General features: G+C 43.0%; 1 protein-coding gene across 1 annotated transcript; it reads right to left on the reverse strand.

The window, feature by feature from the left end:
• Positions 1–359: 359 nt before the first annotated feature.
• Positions 360–17037, reverse strand: LOC133416919 (dihydropyrimidinase-related protein 5-like). Its single transcript, XM_061704271.1, has 14 exons — positions 16932–17037; positions 10950–11064; positions 10272–10421; positions 6032–6190; positions 4803–4982; positions 4572–4640; positions 4254–4298; positions 4087–4162; positions 3847–4003; positions 2972–3113; positions 2712–2854; positions 2425–2632; positions 2171–2348; positions 360–1785 (listed from the first exon to the last, which is right to left on the reverse strand). The coding sequence occupies exons 2-14, from the start codon at positions 11046–11048 to the stop codon at positions 1700–1702; spliced, it is 1692 nt and encodes a 563-aa protein (XP_061560255.1). The 5' UTR covers positions 11049–11064; positions 16932–17037; the 3' UTR covers positions 360–1699.
• Positions 17038–17318: the final 281 nt, after the last annotated feature.

Below are 17318 nucleotides of genomic sequence, written 5' to 3' on the forward strand. Positions count from 1 at the left end.
CATCATCATCAGGAGCAGTGTCACCTACCACAGTGTTTTGGGAGTAAGAAAGATACAATACGAAGATGTGATTAATTATCACAGCTCTCTAATTCAGAGAATCTGGATGTAAACGTGTTTGGAGCAAATCCCTTAAACTCGCACACGTTGCAACATCTGGCCGTGATTAAAAGGCGCTTAGAGTGGATCATGACCATCCTGCAGGAGGCTTTACAAATACAACGTGCCAACCTGGATGCACTTTGAGCCAATCATTCCCATAATGTAACAAAGTGCACCCACGCCCTATGTCATACGCGGTTGAATCACTGTGCCGTAAAATGAATGTATAAAGTGTTGTAAGAATAGAGAGACATCGGGAAGTTTTTTTCTATTTTATTGTTTTACCAATACTTTGTGGTAAGAAACAAGCAGCCACAGTACATATATCAACACAACAGGTTCACTTTCCAACAAAACAATTCACAAACTCGACAACGCGCACTCACGGACAATTTACAGTGCCTTCTTAACAACAGTCATCCACAATAAAATTAACACTCTTTATACCATTTAAAAAAGAGAAAAAGCACCACTTGTGAACCTGTGGCCATCTGTCTATGTGGTTCTCTTCATGGATGGTGTGCACAGTAATAGGGGTGATTCACTCACATTGGCACATTTATTCTTTTAACTAAAAGTAAGCATCCTAAATGTACAGTACAGACGGAAAATGCGCTCATGAATAAACAACACCGCTGGAAAGGAATGACATGCTCAAAAGGTGAGAGGATCTGTGCTTTAGAAGCATGCGCAAGCTCAATCTTCCTGCTCTGTGGAGGCTTTGCTTGAGTGATTTAGTGACATGAACCATAGATTAGTTTCTCAAGTTACTGTTGAAATAATGGAAGTTGGCATCCCCCAACACACACACATTGTAATGTAGGCCCAGAGGCATAAGTGGAGAAGGTTTTATTATTTTTTTCCCCTTGAGAACTTCCTAACAGTTCTTGACTTGTACATTGTATCAGTCCAGATGTGTACAATTTGGAATATTAAGTCTACTTTTAGGAACTGCACTGGGATATTAGCGAGACGTGAGTTTCTCGGTAAGAGGCAGTGCGTGATAAAGTCTGCCTGAAGCAGCAAAGAGCACACAGTATGTTGAACAGTTGGATGTCATCGCCACACATCGCCGTCCATCCGTTCGAAACGAAAACACAGGAACAGCCAAGGAATTAAGCACTGTAGGTGGTTTTAGAATAATAAACACTCATCTTGTGTGACTCGTCTATGTCTATGTTGGTGTGCGATAGGGATGTTGCACTGAATCCAGTTCTACGAGTTTTAGATATGCAAGTCGACATCACTTCAAACAGTTAAAAAAAAATAATAATAAAAACTACAGTTTTTCTAGCATTCGGTCTTATTTTCTGTTTCTTCTGACGAGCATCACAATGACTGGTCGGTTAGTCACCGTCCGCCTAAATTTGGAAAAGAAATTCATAAATAGCATGTCACTCTGGTGTATTTTATCATTTCAGAATGAAGACTCCAACTAGATGTGTAAAAATCACTTCAGCAAACTGATCAGATGGTTCGGCCAATCACTGAGAACAATTTCCCTTTTACCACGTTTTAAAATCAGTGCAGTTTTCTTGGTTGTTCAGAAATGTACAAAACAAGGAGGCTTGGACGGTTGATTTCCTCGGGCCAGAGTTTACCAGATTCCACTGGAGCGGCCCCCTGGAGGGGCCAGGATCCGAGCAGAGGACCTCTTGGGGATGTGGTCGTCAACCTGAGACCCTACGGAGAACACTCAATTAAGCTCTGTTTTCATTCAATCCAAGTCATTCAAATGTAATGGACGAGTCTCCTGGTTACAGCCACATGCCAAGAAGAAGACAGGAAATGTAGGATGTCCTCCAATGGTGTTCTTTGGCTAATCAAGTCGTTATTTTCTGTTGTAGTTCAATTGTGTCTCACTGGTATAATGTTGCTAAGTGATTTATGGAGCTGAAACAGCAATTACCGTCCCACCCACGCATGCCCTGGTAGAAGCACAAGCCAAATCAGGGTTTACATAAATAGATACCTTTTTTTTTTTTTTTTTTTTTTTTTCCCCCACCCATGAGGGAATTGGGAAGTGTGCTGGTTGGCGCAAACGTGGCTTTAGTGTTCTTTTACATACCCGAGAGGCTAAAAGAGCTCTCATGGAGGTCTCGAACCCCCTGTTGCACCCTTACAACACCTTTGTTAGGGACGTCTCCATCAATGGGGCTCAAACCAAGCTCCTTCTTCATAGCGTTGGCAACTTTGACCACATCACCAGAGTAGGGATCTCTGTCAACCCCTTTATATGCCTGAACCTGTCCATTGGGTGAGCAAGATAAAAGTAATTAGACTTTACAACTTGGGTGATTAACGGTATGCATTTGTACACACTTTTTCTCTCTGCACCATCTTCTTGTACAGGTAATCGGGGAAGGTGCGCTGTGGGTAGAATTTTCCGGATCCCTCGGCGCACATGAATGTCGCATTCTCAAAGACCAACTGTCCTCGGCTGATGGTGACCAGAGGAACACCGTGGCAGCGCATGCCCTCGTACAGGTTGAAGTCTCCTCCTTGCGCCTGAGTGCCAACTGAAATTGTCCTGCACAAACAGCAAAATGAGTGAAGGCATTGATGGACATGACACATGTGCAGGATTTGACCATCCAGCGTCAACTCACCTAGTTGCATCTGGATCCCACACGACCACATCAGCGTCCGCACCAGGGATGATGCGACCCTTGCGTGGATACAAGTTGTAGATCTTCGCTGCGTTAGCGCTTGTCACAGCCACAAAACGATTCTCGTCCATCTTTCCTGTAACCTACAGGAGGATATTGACGTGTGAGTATGAATACATTTTTAACTACATGGAGTTTGGTATGTGGAAGGAAAGGCAACAAGAATGTCAGCTATTGTGTATGCGAGTCAACGGACTTACCACTGCCCGCTCCCAGATGACGCTCATCCTGTCCTGGACTCCGGGCACTCCATGGGGGATTTTGGTGAACTCCTCCTTGCCCAAAGCCCTCTGCTTGGTGCTAAAAGGACGGTGCTCGGATGCCACTACGCTCAAAGTGTCACTGGAAACAGGATGTGTATTTTCAGTTGATGCTTCGTTACATATACGGCAAGTTTGTCTGTTGGTGGAATGTTTTTTAGGTCTGTCGAAAATTTGGAAAGATATTGCTTGACAGACAAATAGGTCTTTTCATCATGACATCACACGTACTTCCAAGTGGCAATAGCTCCAATAGCACCACTGGTAAACAAACCCTTCCACGTTGATTGACAAAGGCAGAGTGTAAACTTGAAGGATGATTTCAGGCTTTTTGTATTTCGTCAGCCAAGATGTAAATTAATTAAAAGGGAGATGCAACGGCAGCATACCTATTATTTCAATAGGTAAGCTGATCAAAAAAATCAACGTGGAAAATTAGACACAGTTAACATGATCGTTGAGGGACTTGCTAATTAACTGACTTTTCTGCTGCTCGGATTAATGGCACGGATGTGCTCTTTTGATGGTGAAAGGGATAGGGCGCTGTGCAGCTGACATTTGCGAGTAGGCTAGCCATTATGTTTTGCTAAATTACTCAAAGGCAACGTAAGCAAACATTTTATACAATCTAGGGGAAAAAAACCCTAAATCTACTGTGTTATATCTGGTGGCACAACCCCAAAAGTCAGCATTTTCAGTTCAAGGTAGCGGTAGTCACTCCATTTCTGCCACCTGGAAGGACCCGGGCGCCTATTGTTTCCAAACATTATGATAAGGTCTATAGAGGTATGTTTTTGTGCAAACTGTACACGCACTTGCCCAACAGTCCCATAAGGTAGCCGGGGGTGTTGGGGTCAAGGCGGAGAGGAGGGACGATGACGTAGGCGGCAGCGTGAGCCCAGTCCTGGTGGTAATACTGCATGCCGTTCAACACTGCGTGAGCGACTGTGGTCTCTGCGTGGACCACCTTACCTGCACAGACAGAAAGAGCATCATTGTCATCTTTATCAGCATAGCCACAGTCTGTGTGTGTTTTTGTCATTGTTGAGACCAACCCTGCATCTTGGCAGCAGCAATCATATCTCCAGCAGCCATACTGGAAACATTCACCAGGTAGATAGGGCAGTGAGCCTGTAACCACAAGTACAGATTATTAATTACTTACATCATTTTGACACAGCCAGGATATGGAAAACTGGAACTCTTCTGTGGGGCAGTTTACCCTATTGGCGATGGTGATAGCTCTGTGTGTCGCCTCTGACTCCAGCTGCAAAAAGCAATCGTGCAGAAAATTAATGCAGAGTCAGACGCTGTAATGTAAATAGGAAGTTTATTACGGATCTGATCCAGAAAGCATATTTGGAAGCCTTTCAAATGTATAATCCCATCTGGCATGTTCACACGCTGATACCGCGTTCAAATATCATTAGAGGGTTTAGGCTTGAGTTTGTTTTGCTTCGTCTTACAAGCCTCGAGAGAGTTCCGCACTTCTGAATGGTCTGGTTTTGCTCATAAAATAGATGGAAACTAAATACTTCACCTCTTCTGGACGGCTGACCTCAATGCCTTCAGGTCCACTGATACCCAAATCCAGAGCCTCTTTAGCACCCTACAGATACACACAGTACCTGGAAATGATCTACAAAATGTACTTACTTGAATGACGTAGAGAATGTATGCATAATTATATGCTGCCAATTACAATAGCAATATTTTTGAGAATTAAGGGATGGCAGTGAAAACTATGCAGTCGTGTGAGTATGTTGCGCACCTCTGCCACCAACTCCCCGTTCTCGGCGTGGACACGTGCGATGGCGCCAATGTCCTTACAGGTCTGCAGTGCCTGGTACAGCTCGGAGTCCCTCAGCATCATCGTGTCCTTGTAGGCCATGAACATCTGGAAGGAGTTCACCCCGTGTTCCCTGACCAGGGTCTCCATCTCATTACGCACCTGATCGCGCAGCAGATCAAGGCACAGGAATTAGCGTGCTTGCTATATGGGGCATGAAAAGAGCTCACCGAGCGGCCAGAATTAGATCGCACCGCATCGACTATAAATGCCGTTCCTTAGTCACCTAGAAGAAGCCTCTGAAATATACATATGACATTTCATGCACTAATAAGAAGCGATAGTCCACAGTTTAACTATACTGTGAGTGAGTTTTTTATTGTTCTAAATAGTAGATAAATGTACATAAAACTACTGGTCTTGTGACTGTTAAAGGGGACATACAGTATCATGGAAACGTGGCTTTTTAATTGCTTGTATCCACTGGGTGGATCGTGAGAAATGAAACAACCAAGTCCATCTTGTTGTTTGTTGTACTCTTCTATTTTTTTTTTTTTTTTTTTGCCATGACTTTTGTTTTGGGCGGCACGGTGGACGACTGGATAGAGCGTCAGCCTCACAGGTCTGAGGACCCGGGTTCAATCCCCGGCCCCGCCTGTGTGGAGTTTGCATGTTCTCCCCGTGCCTGCGTGGGTTTTCTCCGGGCACTCCGGTTTCCTCCCACATCCCAAAAACATGCATTCATTGGAGACTCTAAATTGCCCGTAGGCATGACTGTGAGTGCGAATGGTTGTCTGTTTGTATGTGCCCTGCGATTGGCTGGCAACCAGTTCAGGGTTGCCCGATGACAGCTGGGATAGGCTCCAGCACGCCCGCGACCCTACTGAGGAGAAGCGGCTCAGAAAATGGATGGATGGATGGACTTTTGTTTTGGATCTCAGACAGTGGCAGTGTGCCTAATATTGGCGCGCATACGCAGTCTCAGAAGATGATATCGCAGAGATTCTGTAGACAAAGCCTGAACGAAGCATAGTGACTCAGAGCATCTGAATATGTGTGTTAACCTAGTTCCTGCAGTGTTTATAAAGTAGGTCATCACACATTTCACCCATATATGAAAATGCGTGTATGTTGGTGCATGTATTTTGGTCTAGTTGGTTAAAAGCTAGAGAGGTGTTTTCTGACAGATGCCACGTTGCTCTGACTCTGACCTTTGGTCCCCACCAGGTCACGCCGACGTGCAGAGCGTAGTCGCAGCACGCCTTCACGTCAGCGAGAGCTCGGCAGTTCTCGTAGGCATCCACCAGGGAGCAGTGTTGCTCAGGCAGGATCAGCGCCATCACCATAGTGGTACCACCCATCAGAGCTGCCTGGGGGTCAAGTTAAAAGAAAATGAAAGACAAGCTTTTCATCTAAAAAGAACAATAACTCCAGTTTGTCTTGATGTAATGATATAGATTTAGCTGTTCACTGAAAAAACAACAACATTCCGTTCAGGTGGTACATTGGACTCAGGGTTAGTACATCTGCCTCGGTTTTGAGGTTGGGGTTTCAAATCCAGGCTATGGCCTCCCTATGTGGAGTGTACATGTTCTCTCCGTGCTTGCATGTGTGTTTTCTCCAGGTAGGCCAACTCCTACATTTATTGAAGAACGTGAATGTGAGTGTGAATGGCGATAGAAAATGGATAGATGATGGATGGCTGGATGGATGTTTGGTTGATGGCAAAAGAAAATGTATGTTTTGCAAAGAAATGTTTCATTTTTTAAATCTGTATTTAATATCGTGACCTGCATCATGGGGGTTTGTACAGATAATTTTACTGGATAACCATTTGATGCTATAAATGGATGTCCTGTAAGCATCAGTGGGATGGGCCAAATGTCCACGATGCGTGAAAATATAGTCCATTTTGCATATTTCCTTTCTGCAGCAGTAAATGGTAATGCAAGTCATGCTTATTCCTTCTGTTTGGTCAAGTGATGACAATAGAGTAATCATAATTCTACTATTTGGTTTATAAAAACGCAAATGCACAACATCTGAAATGACATGTATGTCAAAGGATTTATGGCTCCAGCTCGTTCTAAGCACTCTACAGAAGCAGCCAAGAAGAGCAAGAAGGATGTGGAAAAAGAGGTGGAAGATGAGCGGTGCAGGAAGAGAGAAGAGTGACAGGATGAGGAAGCTTTGATGAAAACCACATGAGGCGAAAGCGCCGCTCATCAGCTGTGACTCACCTCTGCTAGCGCAGTAGTAAATGCACGATATTGTGTAACCATGACAACAGACACTGCTCTACTATGACATCCATGTTCCTAACATCCTTGGCTGCCTCTTCCTCTGGGATATTACACCAACAGTCACCCATTCAAAAATTCATCAGAGTTGAACTGGAATAATGTTGAGGTGATGGGAAAACAAGCAACATTTCATGGCGGTCAAGAGCAGAACGAACGTCACACTTACTGGTAAGTCAGAGTAAAACAAACCTCTATTCTATCTACTACACAATGAAACCTCAAAATCCTAACATTTGGGAAAACATGCAAAATATTGCCTCAACCATCATCATCATACCCTAATTCAATAAAATGGTAAATGGACTGCGCTTATATAGCGATTTATCTACACCATCACGGTGCCCAAAGCGCTTTACAAAGTCTCACATTCACACACACATTCATACACCAATGGGCGACTGCTGCCATGCCCACTGGGAGCAAATTAGGGTTCAGTGTCTTGCCCAAGGACGCGTCGACATGCGGACAGTCGTAGCCAGGATTCAAACCAGTGACCCTTCGGTCACTGGACGACCTGCTCTACCTACTGAGCCATAGCCGCCCTAAATCAAAACATTAACCGCATGAATCTTTTTTTTTTTCTTCCTTTGGATTTTTGGGACACATTTTCCACATGTGGGAGCGGCCTTAACAAGGCGTGTAAAAAAATAAAATAAAACATGGCGAGAAGAAGGATATACATTAGAGTTGACAGTATGTAAAATAAGATAGCAAAGGTAGTTTCTTGTTGTTACATTTTCATTACATTAGTGGTCAACTGAAATGTGACAAAAAAAAAAAGTTTGATGCATGAGGTGCATCTGAACAAACATTTACTACGCCCTCATCATTAGTCATTTAAGTTCAGACAGTATTTTAATGTAACATTTGATTACAATAGTTAACTTATTTTTGCACTTGTATGGCCATTAGTAATGTAAAATGCTACTTAAAACATTGTCTGCACAGTGAGGAAACGTTTTATGATGGCAACAGTTCGACCCTGGAGCTGTTTATTATTATAATATGTTGTAATATTATTTCCTGGGTGGAAATCTGTGTGTTTTGAAATCTGAGCAAATCAGAGGTCGAATGGTTGTGTTTAAAGATTATTTTCTTATGTCAGTTTACACTAACCGAATACAAATGTGCCCTCAGTTTGGAAAGTGTATTGAATTAACATTTGATTGGAAAAAAATGGTTGGTTTTAGCTCAAATCCATTACTAATTTAGAGCCCACCATCCCCTACTGTGTAGATAATCTTCTTGGAAGAAACATAAAGGAGACAAAGGGGGAGAGGAGGGAGGACAAACACAGAGAAAGATGGAATGAGCACAGAGAGAACTCAATATGGGGCTTTGATGGACATCAAATTGAAACAATTGACAACAAAAACAAATCGTACTATGTGACGTTTAATACTCACAAAAATGTGGAATGTTTCCCACCGTGTTTGTGCAAAAGGATGAAGGAGCTGGAGCCAAAACGTGTTGACATACACTGAGAGGTTCATCCAGGACAAATTGAGTATCAATCACAGAGCTCATGCGTCAAGCAAGATACCCAGAGGCTGTCAAGTTTGCACCTACAGGCAAGTTAGAGCCTCTAATCAAGCTTACGCACACATTTTGAGGTCTCTATTAAAAAACCTGTATGGAAATGTCATTTTCTGAAAACTATGACAGACTCAAAGACTCCTCACATTTCAATTTCATTTCAAGTGCCTCAGTACTGTACATACGTTTAGCCCGAATGTTGAAACTGGAGCACGTAACAGCATTTTCACACACGGATTGGCTCCACACAGTCCAGAGTTTAACCCCACTTTGCAATGTGCTAGAGAGCATTTTGCACAGCATCGTTACATCATCAATCCTGTTTTTTAAAAAAAGAATGCAACTCGATAAAAAAAATGAAAGATTGGGACACTGCGAATGAAAAGTGTCAAATACTAGCGTGTGCCTTTTTTTTTTTTTTTTGTGTTTTTTTAATCAGTTTATTTGAAAGGGGACAATGCAATTTCATAAAACACATGAAATACACATGGTTAAAAAAGCCAGAATTAGCCAGAAGGCTAGTTTTCATCTGTAGTCCCCTGGCCATGATGTAAAAATGCAGTAAAATACATCTACTAGACAATATAATACAGGATACATAAAGACTTACTATACTATTAAGAGAGAATAACACCACAAATCATTTGATCATAACAAAAAAAAAACATCATAACATACTTGTCTTTTAGTGTTGGCAGCTATAGGTGTTAACTAACCACATTTTCAGTTTTTTTGTGAAGGCCTTGTATGTTGTAAGCAGTTTAACCTCCTCAGGTACTGAGTTCCACTCACCAGCGCTCCTCACTGACCAGGCGGACTTACTGAAAGTGCTCCTGCGCAGAGGAACGAGACAGTCACCTGACAGAGCCTCGAGTGACACGCTCAGAGCTGTTTCTTTGGCTGATGAACTCAGCCAGAGGAGCTGGAGTCAAATCATGCAGTACTTTATAAATCAAATTTAAATCTGCAAATATGTGAAGACTGTCCCAGTTTAAAAGATTGTATTTTTTTTAAATTGCACAGTGATGATAGTGCCTTGGTTTTTTATCCATCACTTTAATTACTTGTTTGTACAAAACTTCCAATTTTTTTGCCTCGTACTGTGGAGCAAGTGCGTATGTGGGGAGACGGTGTGACAGTGAGGTGAGATGGAATGGGCCTGATGCAGAGAAAATGGCGGCCAAAGGAACAGGATCTCACACACACACACAAACACAATCCTGATTTTTCCCATTAAGCATGGGGTTGGTTGCCATGGTAGCAAGGTCAGTGGGTAGCGAGATAGTGATTTGGGGGTTGCTGGGGCGAGCAAGCCTGCGGAGGATTGGGTATCCCCCCCAAAAGATTCCTCTCACCCTATTTCTCTCGGCATTCCATTAGATGTTAAGCCAGTCGTTTCGCTAAGCCACAGTGCTGCTGTAAATGCTGTTTGCTGCTTAATGTACCAAATACTCTCGTGGTCGACATTAGAAGACTGCATGATACTGCCTCCAGAGAGTTACTGTTGTCTGTTAGTGGCAGCAAAAAATAAATCAATAAATAGATCAAACCCAGGTAACGGAGCCTACAAAGTGCGTTTGGGGATGCAGTCGTTTATTGTATGTAGCGGTACCTTGGTTCCACTGTAGAAGTCATCCTGGATGGCGGCGTTCATGAAAGTTTGCTGCAGATGCACAGAGGTGTCTATTCCACCAGGCAGCACCAGCTTTCCAGAGGCGTCAATCACCTTCGCTCCACCCGGAATCATCAGCTCCTTCCCAACCTTTAACGCACATCAGGCATATTTAAAAAAGATCAAGCCAACCAGGGTTTAGGGCACATTAGCAACATAACATTCCTGGTATCAACTGCTAACTGATAAAGCAAACGGAATTTGAACTTTAAGGGAGCATACGGTTGAAAACTGACAAATATTTGGGTCTCTGGCGTGCCGACCCACCCATCGAGTGTGCAATTAAAGAACCAAGTTGTTATCTGCCTCTTTGTGAGTGACCTGTTCTGGCCCACTTTTACTTACCAGGCTAATTTGCATAAAAACGACCCCACACCGCGTTTCTCTGTCCATTATTGGGCAATTTATACTTCACTTGCTTCGTGCAAGCACCATTCATTTGCAGTGTGGGTGCGGAGGGGTGAACATCTACTGCTCTGAAGGGGTTCGTGTTAGAAGACACCACATAAAGTCGCTAGATTTGTTGCTCATTGCTTTTTTGGGGGGGCGGGGACTGACTTTTCTTCCGTCGATTTGTATTCCCTGGCATGAAAAGTCAACTGCATTTGACAAGCCTACCTGCTGAATGATGCCGTTCTCGATGTAAACATCTGCTTCATGGGTGAAGTCATCATTGACCACTTTACCTCCCTTGATGAGAATTCGCATGGACCCCATGTTGCCAGCCAAACTCCTGATAGAACAAAAAACGATGCCATTAAAAGTGTCTTTTGGATGGAGAAAACTAGCCCAGCATCGTTTTGTTCATCTGGGAGTGCTCTTTCGATATATAATATATATATATAATATCCATAAGTTTTTATTACACTTTGCAACAAAGGAAATTCTATTTAGACCCACTATTTCAGAGAAAACAATGAAGTTCAATTGCATTCCTCACGGATCTACACATACATATAAATAAAGATTAAACGTTGAGGCTATTCAAGATCGTTAGTGCACGTAACTGAATATGTAACTTAAACCATATTCAAAAGGAGCGGTAATTCAATGTTCCCATTGGAATTTCCTTTCGGAATCATGCATCTCATTAACCTAATTGCATTTTTGTTTCATGATGCACTATGAGAACTTGAGAAAATGAGATATGATTTTTATTATACTAAGAATATCCCATAGAAAACAATGGCTTTTGGCGATCATCATTTGATTTTGTGCTGTGGTTCATGCAGCTTCTTATCATCCCCACAATGTAGGATGCCATTGTTCACATTTCAAACCAACGTGATTGGGAATTTTACACCAATTTGCACTGTTATCTACAAATCTCGTATCTAACCTGATTAGACTGCATGAAAGGATGGGAAGAATTCAGAGCTTCTCCACGCGACTAATTCAGGTTCAAAAAATGTTAACAGGAGCATTTACCTAAAAATCTTCCAAAATGGTTTCAACAAGCAGAGAGTTTACTCGCGAAACATCAAGTGTCTGTGTGTGTGTGTGTGTGTGTGTACTTTTGCATGGGTGGCTGTATGCAATGTGTTTGCAAGCAGAACACAATTGAGTCCCAGTCACACCGAATCAAGTCCGAGAGATGGAGGAGGACAGAGGGGGATGGGGGCAGGGGTGTGTGTATAGTGGAAGAATGAAAATAATGAACAGTACAATGAGGACCCCAAAACCAAATGTCACTCAGGTGGACCCGGTCATTCTGATGCATTTTTGGCACAGGCCAAACTAAAGTCTTACGTTCCTATCACTCTGGTTTCTGCTGGGCTTGATGGTAGTGATGACTATCCTGGGAATATTTTTTGGGGGGGGAGGGGAGGCGGGTTATGGAAAGCAGTGTCCCTCAGGCTTGGCAGCCAGAATAAAAGGGGTGGTTTCCCAGGAGATGGGGACTGGGCTGCTTTCAGTGGAAACAAGGTCCTAACATGCTCACACACATGCAAACACTTGCATGACAGCATCGCGGAATGCCTATTGAACAGCCGTCCTGTTTTGGTTGGATTTAAGGATAGTTGGGAGTGTTGGACCTGAGAGGCCTGCTTCACAATATCTGCTCTAGTTCATCTCAAATAGGCTTCGGACAATTTCACCAAACTCATCCAATTAGCATACAACCGTCTTAAAGGTCTTGGTGTGACCAATCCGTAGTTGTGTGTCCTAAGACTTTAGTTTGAGTGTATTTTCGTTAGCATCTGCAGAAGAAAACGTTTGAATGTGCTCTCCATTAAACCTTATATAGCTTACAGGATATAATTGAGACCTTTTTGATCGACTTGCTTGACTGATTCCGTGCCGGTTAAAACCACCCAACATAGCAAAGACGCACTTGTCAATCTGTGGGAGACGTGAACAGCAAGTGTCATTGTATCGTCAAAGCTGTTACTGCACCATCACGAGTTGCCATCGTTGCGCATTTTGACTCATCGGCCGTTTTTTTACAGTACAGCACCGCAATTGGATGAGATCCAGTACAGGAACATTCGGACTCTACAACGATAATACGACTCAGTGTTGAGAGGTATTTGTTGAACAATATGTTTGTTATTGGGGTTGTAGTTGTCAGCGGTGTCAATTGTCAGTAGGAGGCAGTGCAGCCACAACCACGCGAATATTCAGATACTGTACTTTTTCTGACGTTTGACAGGCAACTCTTGGATTGGATCTTAATAGACTCCATAGCCACAGAATACTTCGTGTTAACGGAACCCGCAGGCAGCAGCATGTACCATGACCACTGCAACACGAGTGCAAACAGTTGAAGATCAGTACGATCGGTGACGAAATAAATATGTCAAATGTCAAATATACATAGAAAATGACTACACTCTGTTTAAAAACATTTGTAAAAGTAGTCATCCGTGAAGAATTTGAGGATTAAAAGCATACTTCATTTGGATAGAGGGCACAGACAAGCACCAGGCAGCATTTCTCACTCACCCTCAGACCAGCTGCCCTTTTAGTTCACGTGCATGCAGACTTACACAGATGGACACAAATGTACGTGAGACAAATAGATCCACAACACTCAACACAAGCGTACATGACACACACACAGACTGTTTAATAGGGTGGGCATATCCACCATCTACCTTTAACAAAATTGTGAACAAATTAATAGGGAATAAAATGAAGGATAAAATCAGAAGAAAGATAAGATCATTTAACACTGAAGGGCTCATCTTCACAATATGACAACTAAAAGTGTATTGGCACTACAGTAGAAACTTATATTGAATAAATAAACACCCCATGTTAAAATCCACTCTTTTAGGCAAGTCAAATTTTGACATCGTGGCTATTACAGTGTTTGCACATCAAACTGAAATGTGTGTGTGTGTGCTGTTAAGTGAGAATATGGCAGACAGCTGCCGACTTCTGATCTGGGGGTTTAATCACTGCAGCAGTGACAAGGCATGTCTTTGTTATTTTGTACACGTGTTCAAGCACAGTGTGTGTGTGTGTGTGTGTGTGTGTGTGTGTGTGTGTGTGCGTGCGCGCACGCTTTATAAAAGCCGGAACATCAGACAATGGGACAACCAATTGGTATTAAGAATAGATACAGTATGACAGATATGATACAGAGATTGAGGTTAAAAGAAGATGGAACAGATGAAGGTTGACGGATCAATCCAAATATTAGTAAATCACAAAGAGATAATACATAATGAGAACTGTGGTACAGCAAAGTGAGGCACCAACGGGGATTAGGCTCATCTCGCTCTATCCAGAGGTTAATCTGCATTTTTGTGAGAGTTGATTTTTTTGGGGGGGGGACTTGGAACATCCCTGCATCTGTTCAAGCTTGACACGCCACCAACATGGTGGATGCACAGTGGAAACTCTAAAGTCGAATGCACCTCACGTCGTACAATTCAGAGTTTCAATACAATTTGGGGGTGGGGGGGAAATGTGGCTTGAATGTCGCACAAAACGTTTTAACTGCTGTCATGCTTGGCGTTACTGTAAGTAAGACCTCAACATATCGTACAGCGTGCATCAAAAGTTTAACTCTGAGTTTTGCTTTATATTGGGCTTTTGGAGAGATAACAAACGACTGGTTAGCACATCTGCCTCGCAGTTCTGGGGACCGGGGTTCAAATCCCGGCCCCGCCTGTGTGGAGTTTGCATGTTCTCCCCGTGTCTGGGTGGGTTTTCTACGGGCACTCCGGTTTCCTGCCACGTCCCAAAGACTTGCGTGATAGGTTGATTGAGGACTCTAAATTGCCCGTAGGTGTGGATGTATGTGCAAATGGTTGTCAGTTTCTATGTGCCCTGCGATTGGCTATCGACCGGTTCAGGGTGTACCCCGCCTCCCGCCCGGAGATAGCTGGGATAGGCTCCAGCACGCCAGCGACCCTAGTGGGGAGAAGCGGCTCCGAAAATGGATGGATGGATGGAGAGATAACAAAATATCACCAAATCAAAAAATCCCTCTTGCCAAGCTGTTTGATTGCATAAAGAATTAGTTGAGCCAAATGACTGAAAAACTACTGTTTTGCAGTAAATAAAAGGAATTTGAATAGTAATCAAAATGGGGGCAGCAATTACATTATATGAAATAGTTTGCATGTTTTCTCCAAGTACTCTGTTTTCTTCCAACATTTCCTTTCCTTAATTTTTAACTGAGTTCCATTCCTATATGGCAGTGACGTGACCCACATTTTTTCATGTCAGAATGCGCTAAAGTCGATTGCTAACCTACGCTAAAGCAGTACTTAAGTTGTAATTACAGTAAATATTTGTATGTAAAACACTTCAAGGCCGTAAATATCGAACCAATAAAACACAGTAAGTACGGCAGTAGTTTAGCGGGCCCTCTTGTGCACTGTGATGACGTATTCTTACGCTGCCACCCAAACTGGTTCTTTGCGTGGCATTTGTAACCTGCAAATGCCTTATGTCAGGACCGCCGTACACCGAGGACCCCACAAACACGTGGTCATAGACAACCAGTGTATCCTACTGCAGAAATTCCCAACCATTGTTAGCGTGCCGTGTGGGAAATTTCACTTAATTGGTCCAAAAATATTTGTTGACTACAAATAATGTATCTTTGTTCAGCTATCTATGCCAGTGACTTCTAGTGACAGGCAGAACACTAAAATACTCTTCCTCTCAAGGGCAGAAGGTAATATACAGTAAGTAACCTGAGTATCCAACTTTTTTTTTGTTTCATTTTTGTTTGGTGATGTGGTGTGACATTTTTTTCTAATGTTCCTTGGCTGGATAAAGGCCGTGGAAACACTTTCTTACCAAATATCTTTGGGATTTTCCTCATTCATTCCAATACAAAAGTGGACAAAAGCACTATTAGAGTGTAGTTGCTAAATAAAACCTTAATCAACCCTTTAACCTTTATGTAACCATCCATTTTCTATACTACTAACCCCATCATGGGTCGCAGGGAGCTGGAACCTGTGCCATTTTACTTTAGGCAAAAAGCAAAAAAATAAATAAAAATTGGAACATAAAAATTCATACATTTGTCAAAATGTAAGCATGAGATACTATATTGGCCCTATTAATTCTGTCAACACAGAAACACAGAACATCTCAACGCAAGGGAAAGACACGCAAATGTTCATTTTGCTGAGTCATGACAATGCCCGCAACGGTTTTTTTTTTCTGATACAGATAGTGACACAACCTTAGACATCAAGAGGATTAAAGGAATAAGAGATGACAGAAGGTGGATTAAGACATCTGCCTAGGAGTGTCGTGTATAGCATTGCAGGACTAATAAAGTGTGGCTTCATAACATTAACATAACAGCAAAACTACTGTACTGTATGAGGTGCCTCGCCTATTACTTATATACTGTTGGTGCAACTGCAAGGTATCCCAATACTTGAGTCCATCTGAAGAATATCATGGCAGGCTCATTTGTTCCCATTGAGAGGATGTCATTTATTTTTATTTTTTTTAATGCAGATGGATTTTGGATCATTATCAAAAACACCAATTCGCAAGAAAAGAGACGTTCTCGTGCCAACGTTAATCTAAAACAAGGGGGGTGGGGGGGGGGGGGGGGGTCACTAAATCACCACCGAACACACCCTTCTTGTTGATCATGCGTGACAAGACAGATCACAGTGCTGCTTCAACTGCGTGGCGACCGTCCTCTCTTCATCCTCACGCAATTATTTGCTGGGAAAGCGAATAAGCCGTGTGCGGGGAAAAAAGTACCTTACATAATGGGCAACGCCGGTTTTATTATTGCAGTGATGGCACGCCAGTCGACGCACGCGCACACGCACGCGCTCACACCGTCGTCGAGAGGCATTTTGTTAACGTACCGATGTTTCATGAGAAATTCGGTAACACACATTCCGATGGCGGGGAGGGGGGAAAAAAACGAGCCAATAAATAATGTGATGCACCTCATGACGTATTTTTCGCTTGATATCTTCGGTAGATAATTATAGACGTGAGTCAGTGACGGTAAATGAGCTTTACAATACATTATAACGTCTGCATAATCCAATACGACAGGTGGTTTTCACTCACTACAGTTCAAACGACCACGAAATGACGTCAGAACAAGCGCGGTATAGTAAGGTCCTTTTTTGAGTGTTTTTGATGGCACCTTACCGGTTCTTTGCTTGCGTTTCTCTTGGCCCTCGCTCCCGGGTTGCGGTGTGTGCGGTGTGTGCGAGGACAGCTGGCACAGCGCGAGGCACAGATGCTGCCTTCAGACGGCCGGGCAGCAGCCAATGGGAGGCCTTGAAATCCACACATGAACGGATACGATCAACCAATGGGGAACGAGATATGTCAGTCGACAGGGGCGTGCCTCTTGTCTCCAATAAACTGGTGCGTTCAAAGGCATTCAGGATATGGTCATGTGTGACGTCATTAGTAGCCGTATAGCGCTGTAACACCCATTGTTTAATCTTTTTTAATGGGTTTTTACCATATACTGTACTGGCAGTTCTTTTAGCCGTAATATTTCACATTATTTGTTAGCATTGAGCTAGA

Source organism: Phycodurus eques, chromosome 18, assembly GCF_024500275.1.
Source record: "Phycodurus eques isolate BA_2022a chromosome 18, UOR_Pequ_1.1, whole genome shotgun sequence".
NCBI classification, from domain to species: Eukaryota; Metazoa; Chordata; class Actinopteri; order Syngnathiformes; family Syngnathidae; genus Phycodurus; species Phycodurus eques.